We start from the raw sequence: 13,677 nt of genomic DNA, 5'->3' as shown, positions 1-13,677 counted from the left end.
AGGGTTATTTTTGGGGTGCAGTCTCCCTGCCCGTTTTCAGGCTAAATTTAGCCCGCTGACAATGCCAAGTGGTGCAGCCTGCGCCGCGGGTGGGAGCGTGCACGCGCAGGGCTCTGTAGGGCCAGGATCGGTGCCGATTGCATTTCAGGAGGTGAGGGCATATCTGCAAGTGCTGCGGGGGAAATTTCCCACGGCAACCTTTCAGGACGGCGTCGGGAGCCTCAGAGGCTGGTCTAGCCAGCTGATCTGTTCCTGCTCAGTGCAGGAACGGAGGCCATTTTGAAGACTGTCAGAGACCTGGAGCTGGCTGCGATGGGGGCAGGGAATCCCCCGCTTTCTTTTTTTTTCTCCACGACCATGGGTCTCCGGGGGGAGAGGGCAAGTCGCAGAGAGACCAGGTTCAATCCTCAGGGGATGACCCCGGGGGGGGGGTGTTTCTGAGGGGGGGTCTTCGATGTTCTCCAATTTTGTTTTGCACTTCACAAAGCCTTTAAAGTTCAGAGAGGTTAGGTGCCAGGGTGTCAAAGCCCCTCAGCCAGTATCAGCATCTGGGCGGGAGGTTTTCATCCTCCCATAAGCATCCTAAGTCCCCTCCGGTGGGGTGGGGGTGGGGGGGGCCTTCAAAATCCAAACGCCCTCTCAGGTCTGTTTCTGGTCCCATGGATACTTCCTCTCAGATCTTTCGGATGGGACGGTGTCTCCTCCGCAGGGCCCTCAGGGACCTGACGCAGGCCAGAATTCCCAGCCACATGGGACCCAACAGGGGAGTAGTTCTGTGGTGGACGATCCTAGCGTGGTCCGTTTATTCCGAAGGGATGAATTGGGGCCACTCATCCCGGCCATTTTGGAAGAGGACTTGTGCATGGGTGCTGTTGATCCTGTGAGGCTGGCCTCAGGGGTCCTGCTCGCTCTTTTGCCCTTCCATATATTGCTAACTGACCTCTTGTTTCGTGAGTGACTCACTCCGGACCTGGGATTGAAGGTGGACCGGGCTATGGCCAGAAGGGGCTCTGGAGCTTCTCAGCATGCCCAAGGTGGTTGCGGTAGCCTCGGCAGTGGCAAACCCCCCCCCCCGCCAAAAATGACCACCATCCTGGTCTCAAGGACAATGGCCCTTACGGACTTGCAGGACCAAAGATTGAAAGTGGAGCTCAAGAAAAAAATTTTGAATACTCTGCATTTGGTGTACGAGCGGTACAGCACTTACCATCGGCAGTGTCCTTGTCGTATATAGAAGCAGAGCAAGCCGGTCGCTTGGAAGCGGTTGCTGTCAGTGCGGATGCTCTATATGATCTCCTGTATACCTCAGGAAGACCTATGTCTGCCGTCTCAGCCCGCAGGCTCCTTTGGCTTCGGAATTGATCAGGGATGTTTCTTCTAAGGCCCAGCTTAGTTCCTTGCCATTCAATGGGAAACTACCTTTCAGCCAACAGTTGGGGGACCTGATAAAGTCTCTGGGGGAGAATAAGGTCCATAAGTTGCTGGAGCATAGACCTCTGTCCAGAGGCTCTTTTCCTCGGCAGTCTAGATTCAGGGGGAATTGTCGTTTTCACTCCTCACAATCCTCTGGCTCCTCGTCGCATCAAGGGCCAAGCCGTCAACATTCTTGGATGCAGTCCTTTCGGGGCCGGCATCCTGCCAGGGACGGAGCCCCGCAGACCCATGGAGGCCTCCAGTCAACACAATGAAGCGAGGCCGATTCACTCCTCAGTACCACGGATAGGGGGGAACACTTCAACCTCAGATCGGTGGGTCCTAAGTATAACAGAACATGGCTATACTTTAGATTTTACTCGGTCGCTCCGAGAACGTTATCTGGTTTCCCCGTGTTCCTACCAGCAAAAGCGTCGGGCGGTACTGGACACCCTAAAACGTCTTCAAGAACTGAGAGCTCAGGCGCGGTCGTTACACTCTTACTTCGTGGTACCCAAGAAGGAGGACACTTTCCGTCCCATCCTCGACTGAGTATCAATCGAACGCTGAAAGTGCCTCTGTTTCGCATGGCAACTCTTCGCTCTGTGATGGCGTCTGTCCACAAGGGAGAATGTTTGGTGTCGCTGTTCCTGATGGAAGCATACTTGTACATAACCATCCGTCCCGATCATCATCATTTTCAGTTTTATGCACTGCCTTTTGTTCTGGCAACGGCAGATCACCAGGGTGATTGTGGTTGTAGCAGCGACGCTTCGAAAAGAGGGGGTATTGGTGCATCCCTACCTAGACGATTGGCTGATTCGGGCGGAAGCGGAGGACCCTTGCCGGACAGCGGTTCAGAAAGTCTTCCAGCTGTTGTGTGCGTTGGGTTGGATTGTTAACCCCGACAAGAGTCATCCAGTTCCTTCCCAGTCCTTGGAGTTTCCGGGAGTTTGGGTCGACACACTCCGGGGCAAGGTTTTTCTCACAAAGGAGAGGATGACCAAAGTTCAGACTTGGGGGGAGTTGTTACAGTTTATGCCTCGTCCCAGAGTCTGGAATTATCTGCAGGTTCTAGGCTCTATGGCTGCCATTCTCGATTTAGTCCCATGGGCATTTACTTACAGGCGCCCACTACAGTCAGCCTTGCTCTCCCGTTGGAATCCACTCCAACAGTTTTATCTTCTCCTACCGCTGATGGACTCGGCGCACCAGTCTTCCGGGGTCGCTTTATACAGACAGTTTACTTCAGGGGATGGATTTGGAAATTCTCTCCTGGATTGTGATAACTACTGAGGCCAGTCTCTTCGGTTGGGGGGCAGTCTGTCTTGGGACAGCTGTGCTAGGACAATGGACGAGAACGGAATCCTCCTGGTCGATCAGTCGATTGGGAACCAGGGCAGTGCGGTTGGCCCTATAGGCTCTCATTTCCCTAGTGGAGGGTAGATCAGTGAGAGTGCTTTCCGACAATGCAATGAAGGTGGCCTATATCAATCGGCGGGGCAGTACCAAGAGTCGTCCGATGGCGACGGAGGCTCAACCTTTGCTCAGCTGGCCATAGCAGCATCTATGTAAGATAGCAGCCTCTCACATTGCCGGGGTGGACAATGTGCAGGCCGATTATCTCAGCCGGCAACAGTTGGATCCGGGGGAGTGGGAACTTTCCGCGAAGGCCTTTCATCTCCTGTGCAACCGCTGGGCCACGACCGCCATGGATCTGATGGTGACATACCGCAATGCCAAGGCTCCTCAATTTTTCGGTCGATGTCGAGAGACAGGAGCAGGAGTAGATGCCCTGGTCCTTCCCTGGCCAAAGGACATTCTGTTGCATATATTCCTCCGTGGCCATTGGTTGGCAAAGTGCTATGCCGCATCAAGGTTCATTCGGGCAAGGTAGTCCTAGTGGCGCCGGAGTGACCGAGGTGCCCATGGTTTGTGGACCTCCTCACTCTGGCAGTGGACAGCCCACTGCGACTTCGTCCGTTCCCGAATTTCCTAAGACAAGGACCTGTTGGTTTCAGAGAGGCAGATTGTTCTGTCCCCAGCAGTGGGTACATGTTTGTATCTGTATACATATTGTAGTTTAACTGTGTTTAGTGCAGTCCATCCTTCTGAGGATTCTTAGTGCTGAAACACTGTTTGTAACTCATGATAAAAATCTAGGAGCCTTTGCCCTTAAGAGGCCCCCTTCCACTTCCTCTCACCATCGGGAGAGCTTGATTGCCACTCAATCTAACTTAAGTCTTCCAAGGTGCCTTATAGGCTCAAGGGATTGCCCTTCATAACTCCCCCTGTGTTACATGGTTCTTAGGCTTGCTGCCATTGGACCCTGCCTCCAGCTTGTGGAGGCGTTTCCTTTAGCAGCTCTCGATGAGAGTTCAGTCTTGCTCCATGCTTGCTTCTGAGCCAGCAGCGCTCTGTAATACTCCCTGAAACGGATCAGGTTTTTTACCTTCTCTCTTACTGCCTTCTTCTAAGGACTAAATCAGCCTCATATTCCTCATGCTTCCTATCTTTACCATAAACCAACTCCTGCAACACAAGAGACTCCCTTCTCCCTTCTCTTACATTGTTTCCAGATACCAAAAATCCTTGCCTCGGGACTTGCGTTTGAAATGCAACAATTGTGAGTAGAATTTACCTGTACAATAAATTTCAAACTTACAGAATCTTTGTTTTGAGGACTGATTGGAGAGAGAGTTTAGCTGCCTGGATAGCAAAAAACACGGATGTTTACCTGATCCAGAAAACAGATCGCTTCTGTCTAGCGGCATTGCTTTTGAATGGCGGAGAGTAAGGAGTAAAGGTTACTTGACTGTGGTGATTGCCACCCTCTTACATTCCCATAGAGCTTCTACTTCTATGGCGTGTGTTCAAGTTTGGGGTGTTTTCGAGGCGTGGTGTTTGGAGCACGAAGTGGAACCATCTAGAGCTTCAATTGAGGAGGTTTTGGCTTCTTACAGGCTGGTTTGGCTAATGAATTAGCCTTTAATTCACTATGAGTGGGGGTGGCAGCCCTTGGTTGTTTTGGGGGAAGGTGCAGGGCATTGCTGTAGTGTCCCATCCTGATGTTGCTCATTTTTTGCGTGGGGCCAAGCATATGTGTCCTCTGGTCCGGAATCCCTGTCCTTCTTGGAAACTGAATCTGGTTCTCCGCACTTTTTGTAATGCTCCGTTCGAGCCGTTTAAGTGAGCTACCCGGAAGGATCTGACGTTGAGGGTCGTCTTCCTCGTTGGCTGTTTCCTCAGCAAGGCGTGTTTCTGAGCTTCAAGCCTTGTCTTGCAGGGAGCCCTTCTTACGGATTTCTGCATCGGGGGGGGGGTCTCCTTGCGGACGGTTCCTTCTTTTCTCCCGAAAGTGGTGTCCTCTTTTCTTTTGAATCAGTCTGTGGATCTCCCTTCCTTTGCGGACCTGGATTCTTCTGCTTCAGAGTCTAATGATTCACGTTGGATGTAAATCGTGTGGTGTTGCGATACTTGAAGGTCACGAACGGTTTCCGGCTTTCGGACCATATGTTTTATCCTGTGGAGCGGTCCCAGGAGGGGTCATAAAGCTTCCAGGGCCACTATTGCATACTGATTGAAGTAAGCTATTGTTTTCTGCATACCTTGTTCAAGGCAGTCTGATTTCGTTGGATCTTCAGGCTCATTCTACTAGGTTGCGAGCAGCCTCATGGCCGGAATCTCAACAGGTTTCGCCGCATGAAATTTATCTGGCGGCTACGTGGAAATCTACTCATACCTTTGCCTGTCATTACCGACTGGATCTCCAGGCCACAGTGCCTGGGTGAGTGTACTCCGAGCGGAACTCTCTCAGTGCCACCCTGGTTAGGGAAGCTTTGGTACGTCCCAGGAGTCTGCACTGATCTGGGTATGTACAGGGAAAGGAAAATTGGTTCTTACCTGCTAATTTTCATTCCTGTAACACTACAGATCAGTCCAGAGTCCCACCCTTGGGGAGAGGGAGAGTCCGCTCGGCCGGTGGTTATTAATATTCTGTAGGTTTATCGAATGTTCTTATAATGTATGCCCCCTTTACAGGGGAAGAGTGTGGGCATGGTTTTCGTTCAATACGTTACACGGTTTTCGTTCCCTCTACTCTTCTGGGGGGGAGTTTGTTTGATGGCTAGTTATGCTTTGACCTTTTCTGCTTGGGTACAGTGTAATACTGAGACTCTAGGTGGCACCTCGGGTATAGGGCGGAGTCCGTTTAAAATCTCTGTCTCCATCTGCTGGAGGGGAGGCAAAACCCAGGAGTCTGGACTGATCCGTGCTACTACAAGAACGAAAATTAGCAGGTAAGAACCAATTTTCCTTTCGGTTACATGAATTTTAAGTTTACTTTAGAAGTTAATTACATGATGAAGTTTGTATGCCTTTCTGCCTTTAACAGATCCTTTATTTCAAAAGATGTCATTGTGTTGCAGCCAAATAATCTGGTTAGTAGCTGCTGTGGGAAGAGTCTGTTTATAATATAACTCTTCTTACAGAAGAAGAATCTGAGGAAGAAAAACCTGTAGCTGCCAAGCAAGAGTCAGAGGAGGATGATGATGATGATGACGATGACGATGATGAAGATGGTATGTTTGTGATGCTAAGTTGTGGATAGCACAGTGTGTGTGTGTTAGAAAACCAAAAGCATCCCACTCGAGATGGCTCCACTCTTTCCAGAGGAGACTGTGGTTTTGGCAGCTGAAACGTTTATTGTGCTACTTTGGGAAGCAGGGGTACTAGTAAAACCCTGAGCCAGAAATGAATTGGGCATGTTACTGCCCTGTTTTTGAAGTTTATTGCGAGTTCTTGCCTGTTAATAGTGCTATAAATCCAGTGGCAGATGGAAATGATACTTAATTGGCTGATTAGTGGGTGACCATAAATGTTTGCTTTCATAGTAATTTCTGCAACATCCCTGAAAACTGAAGTGCAGTTTCCACGATGTCCCTGCTACACCAGACTAGCCTTGTCGAGTGAGTTTTCTCCCCCTTCCAGCAGATGGAGGCAGCTCATACTGATTTCTACTGTGACATCACAGCCACTACATAAGATGTGGCGCTAGCAGCAGAGACCCAGTATTTTCTGACTTGATCAGATGGTAGGACGGGTCAGTGCAGCAGTTTGACAGATTGGCAGCCGGACCCTGTGGGCCAGGCCATTGGCTTCACCCAGAAATGCAAGCCAATATTGAAGCTCCCAGCTCTTGTGGGGATGTTTGGTTGAGCTGGATAGAGGATTCAATTAAAAAAAAAAAAAAATGGAAAGCAGCTTCCGCTACAGTTGTACTCATAAGTGTACATACCCCTGGCAAAATTTGTAAGTTCTCTGTACGTACCCAGATCAGTTCAGAATCTTTGTCTCCCTTACGGCAGATGGACGCAGAAAGGTTTCGCCGCCGCTGGCATATAATCTGGTGCGCCATCTGCAGTCACCCAGTATTTCTCTGTCTCCAGCAGATGGGTGGTCATTTTCTTTGGTTGTGGTGCCAGTCGCCCCCCAAGTGGTTTTGGATGGGTTTGTTGGGGTGCTTGGTTTGCACAGCAGGATAAGGTGCAGGAGGCCTGGCAAGGAATCTTAATTTTCATGGCGTCCTCTCAGCGACAGTGCAGGTGCGCGACATGAGCCATGCCGCACGACAACCGCTGTTCCCTGTACGTACCCGGGTCAGTAGTCCAGACCGCTGGGTTATGCCTCCCTTCCAGCAGATGGCGACAGAGAAAAACGTGAGGCACCCCCTCTTAGTCTGGTGTGCCACCTGCGATCTCTCAGTATTTCTGTCTCCAGCAGATGAAGGTGGCAAAACATGCGGTCCTGATCCTTAAAAAGTCCTCCCAGGGCTATCCCCATTGGTAGAGGCACGGCTGGGGTTAGATATCCTGTGAGTCAGTTTTTCCCGGAGCTGACTCTTGTTCCCGGTGAGTAGGGGGATTTACAGGTGGGCCGGTCCCGCCCCCGGGCACCCAGAGACGTTTTAATTCCTTGGGTGCGTCGATCCTGTTGTCCCAGGGACCTTCTTTCCCCTGGTTTAGTGTGGCCTTGGTTTAAAAAAAAAAAAAGCAAGTAATTTCGGCCAGGTTTCCCGGGCCTCCAGAGGAGCGTTTTCACCGCGTTCTGAATTTTTGCCGTGCCACAACCGCATGGGGATTCCGCAGGGATCGGTTTGCTCGGCATGCGGGGAGTCTGCAGTGCGGCTCTCCCGCGATGGCCTTTGTTCCAGATGCCTTCTGGGCGGTGAAGGTCCGTCGGGAAGCGGCTTTGGAGCGTCCGCCTCACGGTCCCGAGGTGCAGGAAGAAATCTGCACGCTCAGAGGCCTCAGGCGTCCCCGGCAAGAGCGGGAACAGCGGCTATTTTGGCTCCTCTGATCTAGGCCTGTGCGGAGGGGGATATCCCCTCCCCCGCTTTCTCCACCGAAGTTGAGCCCTGTTAGGCTGTGGGACTTAGTGCCTGATTCCCCTCTTGGTTCGAACCGTCTCCCGGGGGGGGGGGGGCTTAAAGGGGCAGCACCCATTTTCTTCTCAATTTGTGTTATTACACAAGGCATACCTGGAGGCAGAGGCTGATTTACAGGTCTGCCCCCTTGGAGAGAGATGACCCGCAGGTCCTCAGATTGTTTAGAAGAGAGGAAGCTTGATCCTTTGATTCCTCGTGTTCTGATGGAGCTAGGGATTGAGGCTCTGCAGCCGGGTTCAGAGTCTAACACTGTGGATCCCTTTCTTTCAGGCCCCTCCTAAGACCTTTCCTTTTCATCCGATTCTGCTGCAGCTCCTGACCTGGGAGTGGGATGCTCCGGAGGCCAGTCTATGAGTGGGTTGAGCTATGGAGAAGCTCTACCTGCTGCCAGAGGAGTCCTTGGACATTTTTAAGGTTCCTAAGGTGGACACTGCCGTTTCAGCCATCACTAAGTGGACAACTATTCTGGTGGCAGGTGCTGCTGCTGCTCTTAAGGACCTTCAGGATCGGAAGCTTGAGGTCCTTCTTAAACGGATTTTTGAAGTCTCTGTGCCTGGCGTCCAGGTGGCAGTCTGCAGTAGCCTTCTGCAAAGGGCGACCCTTAGATGGGTACAGCAGTTGCTCACAGCGCAGGAACTTCCTCCGGCAGAAGCGGAACAAGCAGATCGGGTGGAGGCGGCAGTTGCATACTCCGCAGACGCTTTATATGACCACCTTCGTACTTCCTCGCACACGATGGCCTCGGCAATCTTGGCCAGGAGACTCCTGTGGCTCCATAACTGGTCAGCTGATGTTTCCTCCAAGTCCCAGTTGGGCACTCTCCCCTTTAAAGAGAGATTCTTGTTTGGTGACTACCTGGAATCTGTTTGGGGGACAACAAGGTGTAGAAGCTGCCGGAGGATAGGCCTAGACCCTCTAGGGCCTTCAGTTCGGCTCATCCTCTTGTTTTCGGGGGCAGCGCAATTTTCGGCAGGTCAAGGCCCCTTCCTTGACGCCACGTCAGCCGTCAGTGAGGTCTCAGGCTTTGGGTTCATTCCTTTCGCAGCCGCAGGCCTTCCCGGGACAGGGGTCCGCATGGGTCTTTTGGAATCAAGTCTTCCCAATGAAGGTGTGCTGACCCACTCATCGGTTCCGGTGATCGGCGGCCGCTTTTCTCTGTTCTTTGAGGAATGGGTCAAGATTACGTTGGACCAGTGGGTTCTAAGCATTATCGAACACAGTTATACCTTGGATTTTGCTTGCCCTCTGAGACCTGTTTTTGGTGTCTCCCTGCGGGTCCTGGATATAAAACAGGCAGTGGTGAACCAAACCCTGTCTCATTTGAAAGCCCTGGGAGCCCGTTGTCCTGGTTCCTCCGGAGTACAGGACCGGCAGATACTCCATATATTTCGTGGTTCCCAAGAAGGAAGGCTCCTTCCATCCGATATTGGATCTGAAGAAGGTGAACAGAACACTTCAGGTGCCTCGTTTTCGCATGGAAACTCTGCGGTCAGTCATTGCGGCTGTCCACTCCAGCGAATATTTGGCTTCATTAGATCTGACGAAGGCGTATCTTCACATAGGGATCCGCGAGGGCAATCGGTGGTTCCTGAGGTTCATGGTTCTGGGCGAGCACTATCAGTTCCAAACACTCCCGTTCGGGTTAGCGATGGCTCCCTGCCAAGTCGGAAGAGGACTGCGTGTGAGCGGTGCACTGGATTACCCATTGCCTTCAGTCCCTCTGTTGGGTGATCAACAAGGCGAAGTCATCTGACTCCTTCACGGTAGCCCGCTTCTACATCTCCCAATCCCTAGAGTGTGGGACTATCTACAAGTCCTGGGGCCATGGCATCGATGTTTGTTCCTTGGGCCTTCGCTCACCTGAGCCCTTTGCAGAGGGAACGCCTGTCTCGGTGGAACCCGGTGTCTGAGCAGTACCAGTTACTGTTGCCGTTGTCACAGCAGGCCAGGTCCAGCCTGGAGTGGTGGCTGTCGGAAGACAACTTGCAAAAGGGGATACCCTTTGACGTCCCAGATTTGGGTGATCATGTCGACAGATGCGAGCCTGGGTCATGTGCCTGGGTCATGCGGCTCAGGGTCTCTGGTCCCTGCCTGAACGGTCATGGTCCATCAATCGCCTAGAGACGAGAGCAGTCCGCAAGGCATTGGTGGCATTCCAGTCCCTAGTGCAGGGGAGAATGGTTCGCGTCTCCTCGAACAACGCCACCATGGTGGCCTATCTCAATCACCAGGGAGGAACCAGGAGTCCAGCCATGGCATAGGAGGCTCACTTCCTGTTTGCTTAGGCCAAGCTTCATCTGGAAAGAATCGCAGCCTCTCACATGGCAGGCGTGGACAATGTGCAGGTGGACGTCAGCAGCTGGACCCCGGGGAGTGGGAACTGTCCCGGGAGGCCTGGAATCACATTTGTGCCAGATGGGGAGCCCCCTCAGCTGGACCTCATGGCGACCCGCATCAAAAAAACAGATCGGCTCTTCAGCCGAAAGAAGTTGGGACGGTGGGAATAGACGCACTAGTCTGCAATTGGCCAGCCGGAATCCTCCTGTATGTCTTCCTGCCTTGGCCGCTGATCGGCAGAGTCCTCTAGCGCATAGAAGATCATCCCGGTCTGGTAATCCTAGTAGCTCCGGAGTGGCCACGGCGGCCGTGGTTTGCGGATCTGGTCCAGCAACCGATGGTCCGTTGCGCCTGGATCATCTACCGGACCTCTTACGCCAAGGTCCCATCTTTTCGGATTGGGAGGATTGCTTCTCTCTCGCAGCCTGGTTTTTGAGAGGCAGAGGTTACGAATGAAGGTGTATTCGGAGCAGGTGATTTCCACCCTACTTCAGGCCAGACGGCCCTCTAGTTCTATGGCTTACGTCAGGGTGTGGAAGGTGTTTGAAGCCTGGTGTGATCATCAAGGTTTAGTGCCATTGTCTGTGTCCATTCCTCAGGTTTTGGCCTTTCTGTCAAAAGGCTTGGCTTATAATTCCCTGCGGGTTCAGGTTTTGGCCCTAGGATGTCTGATAGGCGCAGACTCCTGGCCAGCCACCCGGACGTAGCCCGTTTTCTGAGAGGGGTAAAGCATCTTCGTCGTCCGATTCGTAAGACGTGCCCGGAGTGGAATCTTAACCTAGTACTACGGAGCGCTCTGTGATGCCTCTGGGGCACGCCTTTCTGAAGGACATCACATTGAAGACTGTTTTTGGTGGCCATTTGCTCCGCTAGGCGTATTTCAGAATTGCAAATCCTGTCCTGTAGGGATCCCTTCCTGTGCATTTCAGCGGATAGGGTATCCTTCTGTACAGTGCCCTTTTTTTTTTTTTTGCCAAAAGTGGTGTCTGTCTTCCATGTTAATCAGACCGTAGAGTCGCCTGGTTTTCCTGAATAGTCTCGTGACTCGGCTTTGGGAAGAGACCTTCATCTTCTTGATGTTCACCGGGTTCTCCTTTGTTATTTGAAGGTCACTAACTCTTTTCGGAAGTCGGACCACCTTTTTGTTTTGTCTGGGGGCCCGAAGAAGGGTGAGAAGGCATCCAAGGCTGAAGGAAACGATCTGCTTGGCCTACATCGGCAAGGGGCAATCAGGTTTAAAAGCTCACTTGAGGGCGCAAGCGGCTTCTTGGGTGGAGTGTCTGCTGTTGTCGCCTGCAGAGAATTTGTAGGGCCGCAGTCTGGTCCTCCCTGCATACCTTTACAAGACATTACCGTCTGGATGTCAGGGCTCCGGAACAAGCGCTTTTTGGAGAAAGTGTTCTGCGGGTGGGTCTTTCGGGTTCCCGCCCGGTGTAATGTGGCTTTGGTACATCCCACTGGTCTGGACTGATCTGGGTATGTACAGGAAAGGAAAACTGGTTCTTACCCACTAATTTTCATTCCTGTAATACCACAGATCAGTCCAGGGACCCACCAGAGTGCTACTGCCGTAAGACTGATTTACCTGGACTTTAGCCGCTGTACATAGGAAATCTATCAGAATTCATCTATGCCAATTCGATGATAACCCCAGGTCTGAACAACGGTTCTTTTCAGTTTCGAGGATTTTTTTGTTTCTGACCTTTGAGGGAATTTATTTCATGTTCGTCCTGTTTGGGAGTTAAATGTTATTTTCTCTGTTTCTTGGCTTGGGTATTGATCAGTACTGAGGAGCTGCAGGTTGCACACTTGGTATATAGCAGGGCCTTGAAGTTTTGTTCTCTGCCTGCATCTGCTGGTGGGAGTGCATAACCCACTGGTCTGGACTGATCTGCGGGTATTACAGGAACGAAAATTAGCAGGTAAGAACCAATTTTCCTATAGTCTGCCTCCATCTGCTGGTAGGGGGAGATAACCCACTTGTCGTCATGCCATGACCGGTGCAGCAGGACTAATGGAAAGGAAATTTAACTGGTAAGGAAACTTTCCCCTAAATGCACTTATGTGGAGAGGCTGTAGGATTTCTGGAAATTAGGACTATCCGGGATTTAGCAAGTGACTGCTACATCCTCACTCTCCAGGTTCTGATGGTGCAGTGACTTTTGCAGGTACCTTGTGAGCAGCTACATCACTGCACAGCTGCTGGCCTTGGCAAGAATTCCCCCCTCCAGCACAGATGATGTTATACTCTGGGACTTAATACTGACTGCCCTGATGTCTGTTGTACTGACTGATGTGCTGTAGAGAGGAGACGTCTTAACACTGGCCCTTTCAGCTCTCTTCTGGCAATTTTGTAATAGGAAAGGGTGGATGGAGTCAGTCCTATCGCTTATAAACAAGAGGTCATCTGTGCAATATGGAGGCATTTCTCGTAGCGCGCTCCAGTGATTTGTCTTGTATTTGTTCCTAGATGACTTGTGTTCATTGATAATGACGCTCTCTGTGTGGGCAGCATCATGCCATGTGTGCACGATGCTGCATCACGGTGCAAGATGTATGCATCTTGCACCGTGCCTCTGGTTTATCTGGGCTCCCAATCAGTGATTACAAAGTGCCCAAAGCATTACTGTTCAGAGCATGTTTGATGCAGACCTTTATCCTGTGTGAGCAGAGTCTGAAGAGGCAGCTATGGACACAACCCCTCCAGCAGCAAAGGGAAAGAAAACCCAAGTAAAGCCTAAGGAAGATTCAGAAGATGAAGAAGACGAAGAAGACGAAGATGAATCTGATGAAGATGACGATGAGGAGGTAGCTGAAGGTAAATTAAAGGGCCTGAAGAATCTCTTTCCAGGGAAATATGTCCTGGTGGCATTATTTTACAGGCTATTAACTTTAAAGTAGCTGTAACAAGTAAAGAGATGCATGTTAATTTTTGAAGTATAAGAACATAAGAATTGCCATAGTGGGTCAGACCAAGGGTCCATCAAGCCCAACATCCTGTTTCCAACAGTGGCCAATCCAAGTCACAAGTACCTGGTGAATACCCAAACATTAAATAAATCACAGGTTGCTATTGTTTATTAATTTATAGCAGTTCATGGATTTTTCCTCTGGGAACTTATCCAAACCTTTTTTAAACCCAGTTACACTAATTGCTGTAATCACATCCTCTGGCAATAAATTCCAGAGCTTCACTGTGTGCTGAGTGAAAAAAGAATTTTCTTCTATTTATTTTAAATGAGCTACTTCTAACTTCATGGAGTTGCCCCCTAGTCCTTCTATTATCTAAGAGACTAGCTGATTTATATTGAGTTGTTCCTGAACATACCCAGATCAGTCCAGAGAAGTGGGTTTTGTATCCCTACCAGCAGATGGAGTCAGAGAACAAAACTTTGGGCATTGCCATATATACAAGAGTGCCACCAGTATTTCTCTGACTCCAGCAGATGGTAGAGATGCACTCCTGCAGTCTTTAGTTTGAG

The 13,677-nt window shown here is 50.9% G+C and overlaps 1 protein-coding gene and 1 non-coding gene across 3 annotated transcripts in view; both read left to right on the top strand.

Annotated features, from left to right (window-relative positions):
• Positions 1-13,677, top strand: part of NCL (nucleolin) — a 78,943-nt gene that overhangs the window by 24,579 nt on the left and 40,687 nt on the right. The window contains exons 4-5 of one of the 2 annotated variants that reach the window (XM_029615660.1): positions 5,904-5,993; positions 12,867-13,013. In XM_029615660.1, coding sequence (XP_029471520.1) covers positions 5,904-5,993; positions 12,867-13,013 — 237 coding nt within the window. The remainder of the gene's footprint in view (positions 1-5,903; positions 5,994-12,866; positions 13,014-13,677) is intronic. The other variant, XM_029615661.1, reaches the window with a different exon arrangement.
• LOC115099673 lies at positions 12,425-12,494 on the top strand. The gene has a single exon (XR_003858849.1). It is a non-coding gene; the product is annotated as a small nucleolar RNA SNORD82 (small nucleolar RNA).

The sequence above is a fragment of the Rhinatrema bivittatum genome, chromosome 9 (assembly GCF_901001135.1).
Source record: "Rhinatrema bivittatum chromosome 9, aRhiBiv1.1, whole genome shotgun sequence".
Taxonomy (NCBI): Eukaryota; Metazoa; Chordata; class Amphibia; order Gymnophiona; family Rhinatrematidae; genus Rhinatrema; species Rhinatrema bivittatum.
This window is presented reverse-complemented; position numbering and strand designations above follow the sequence as displayed.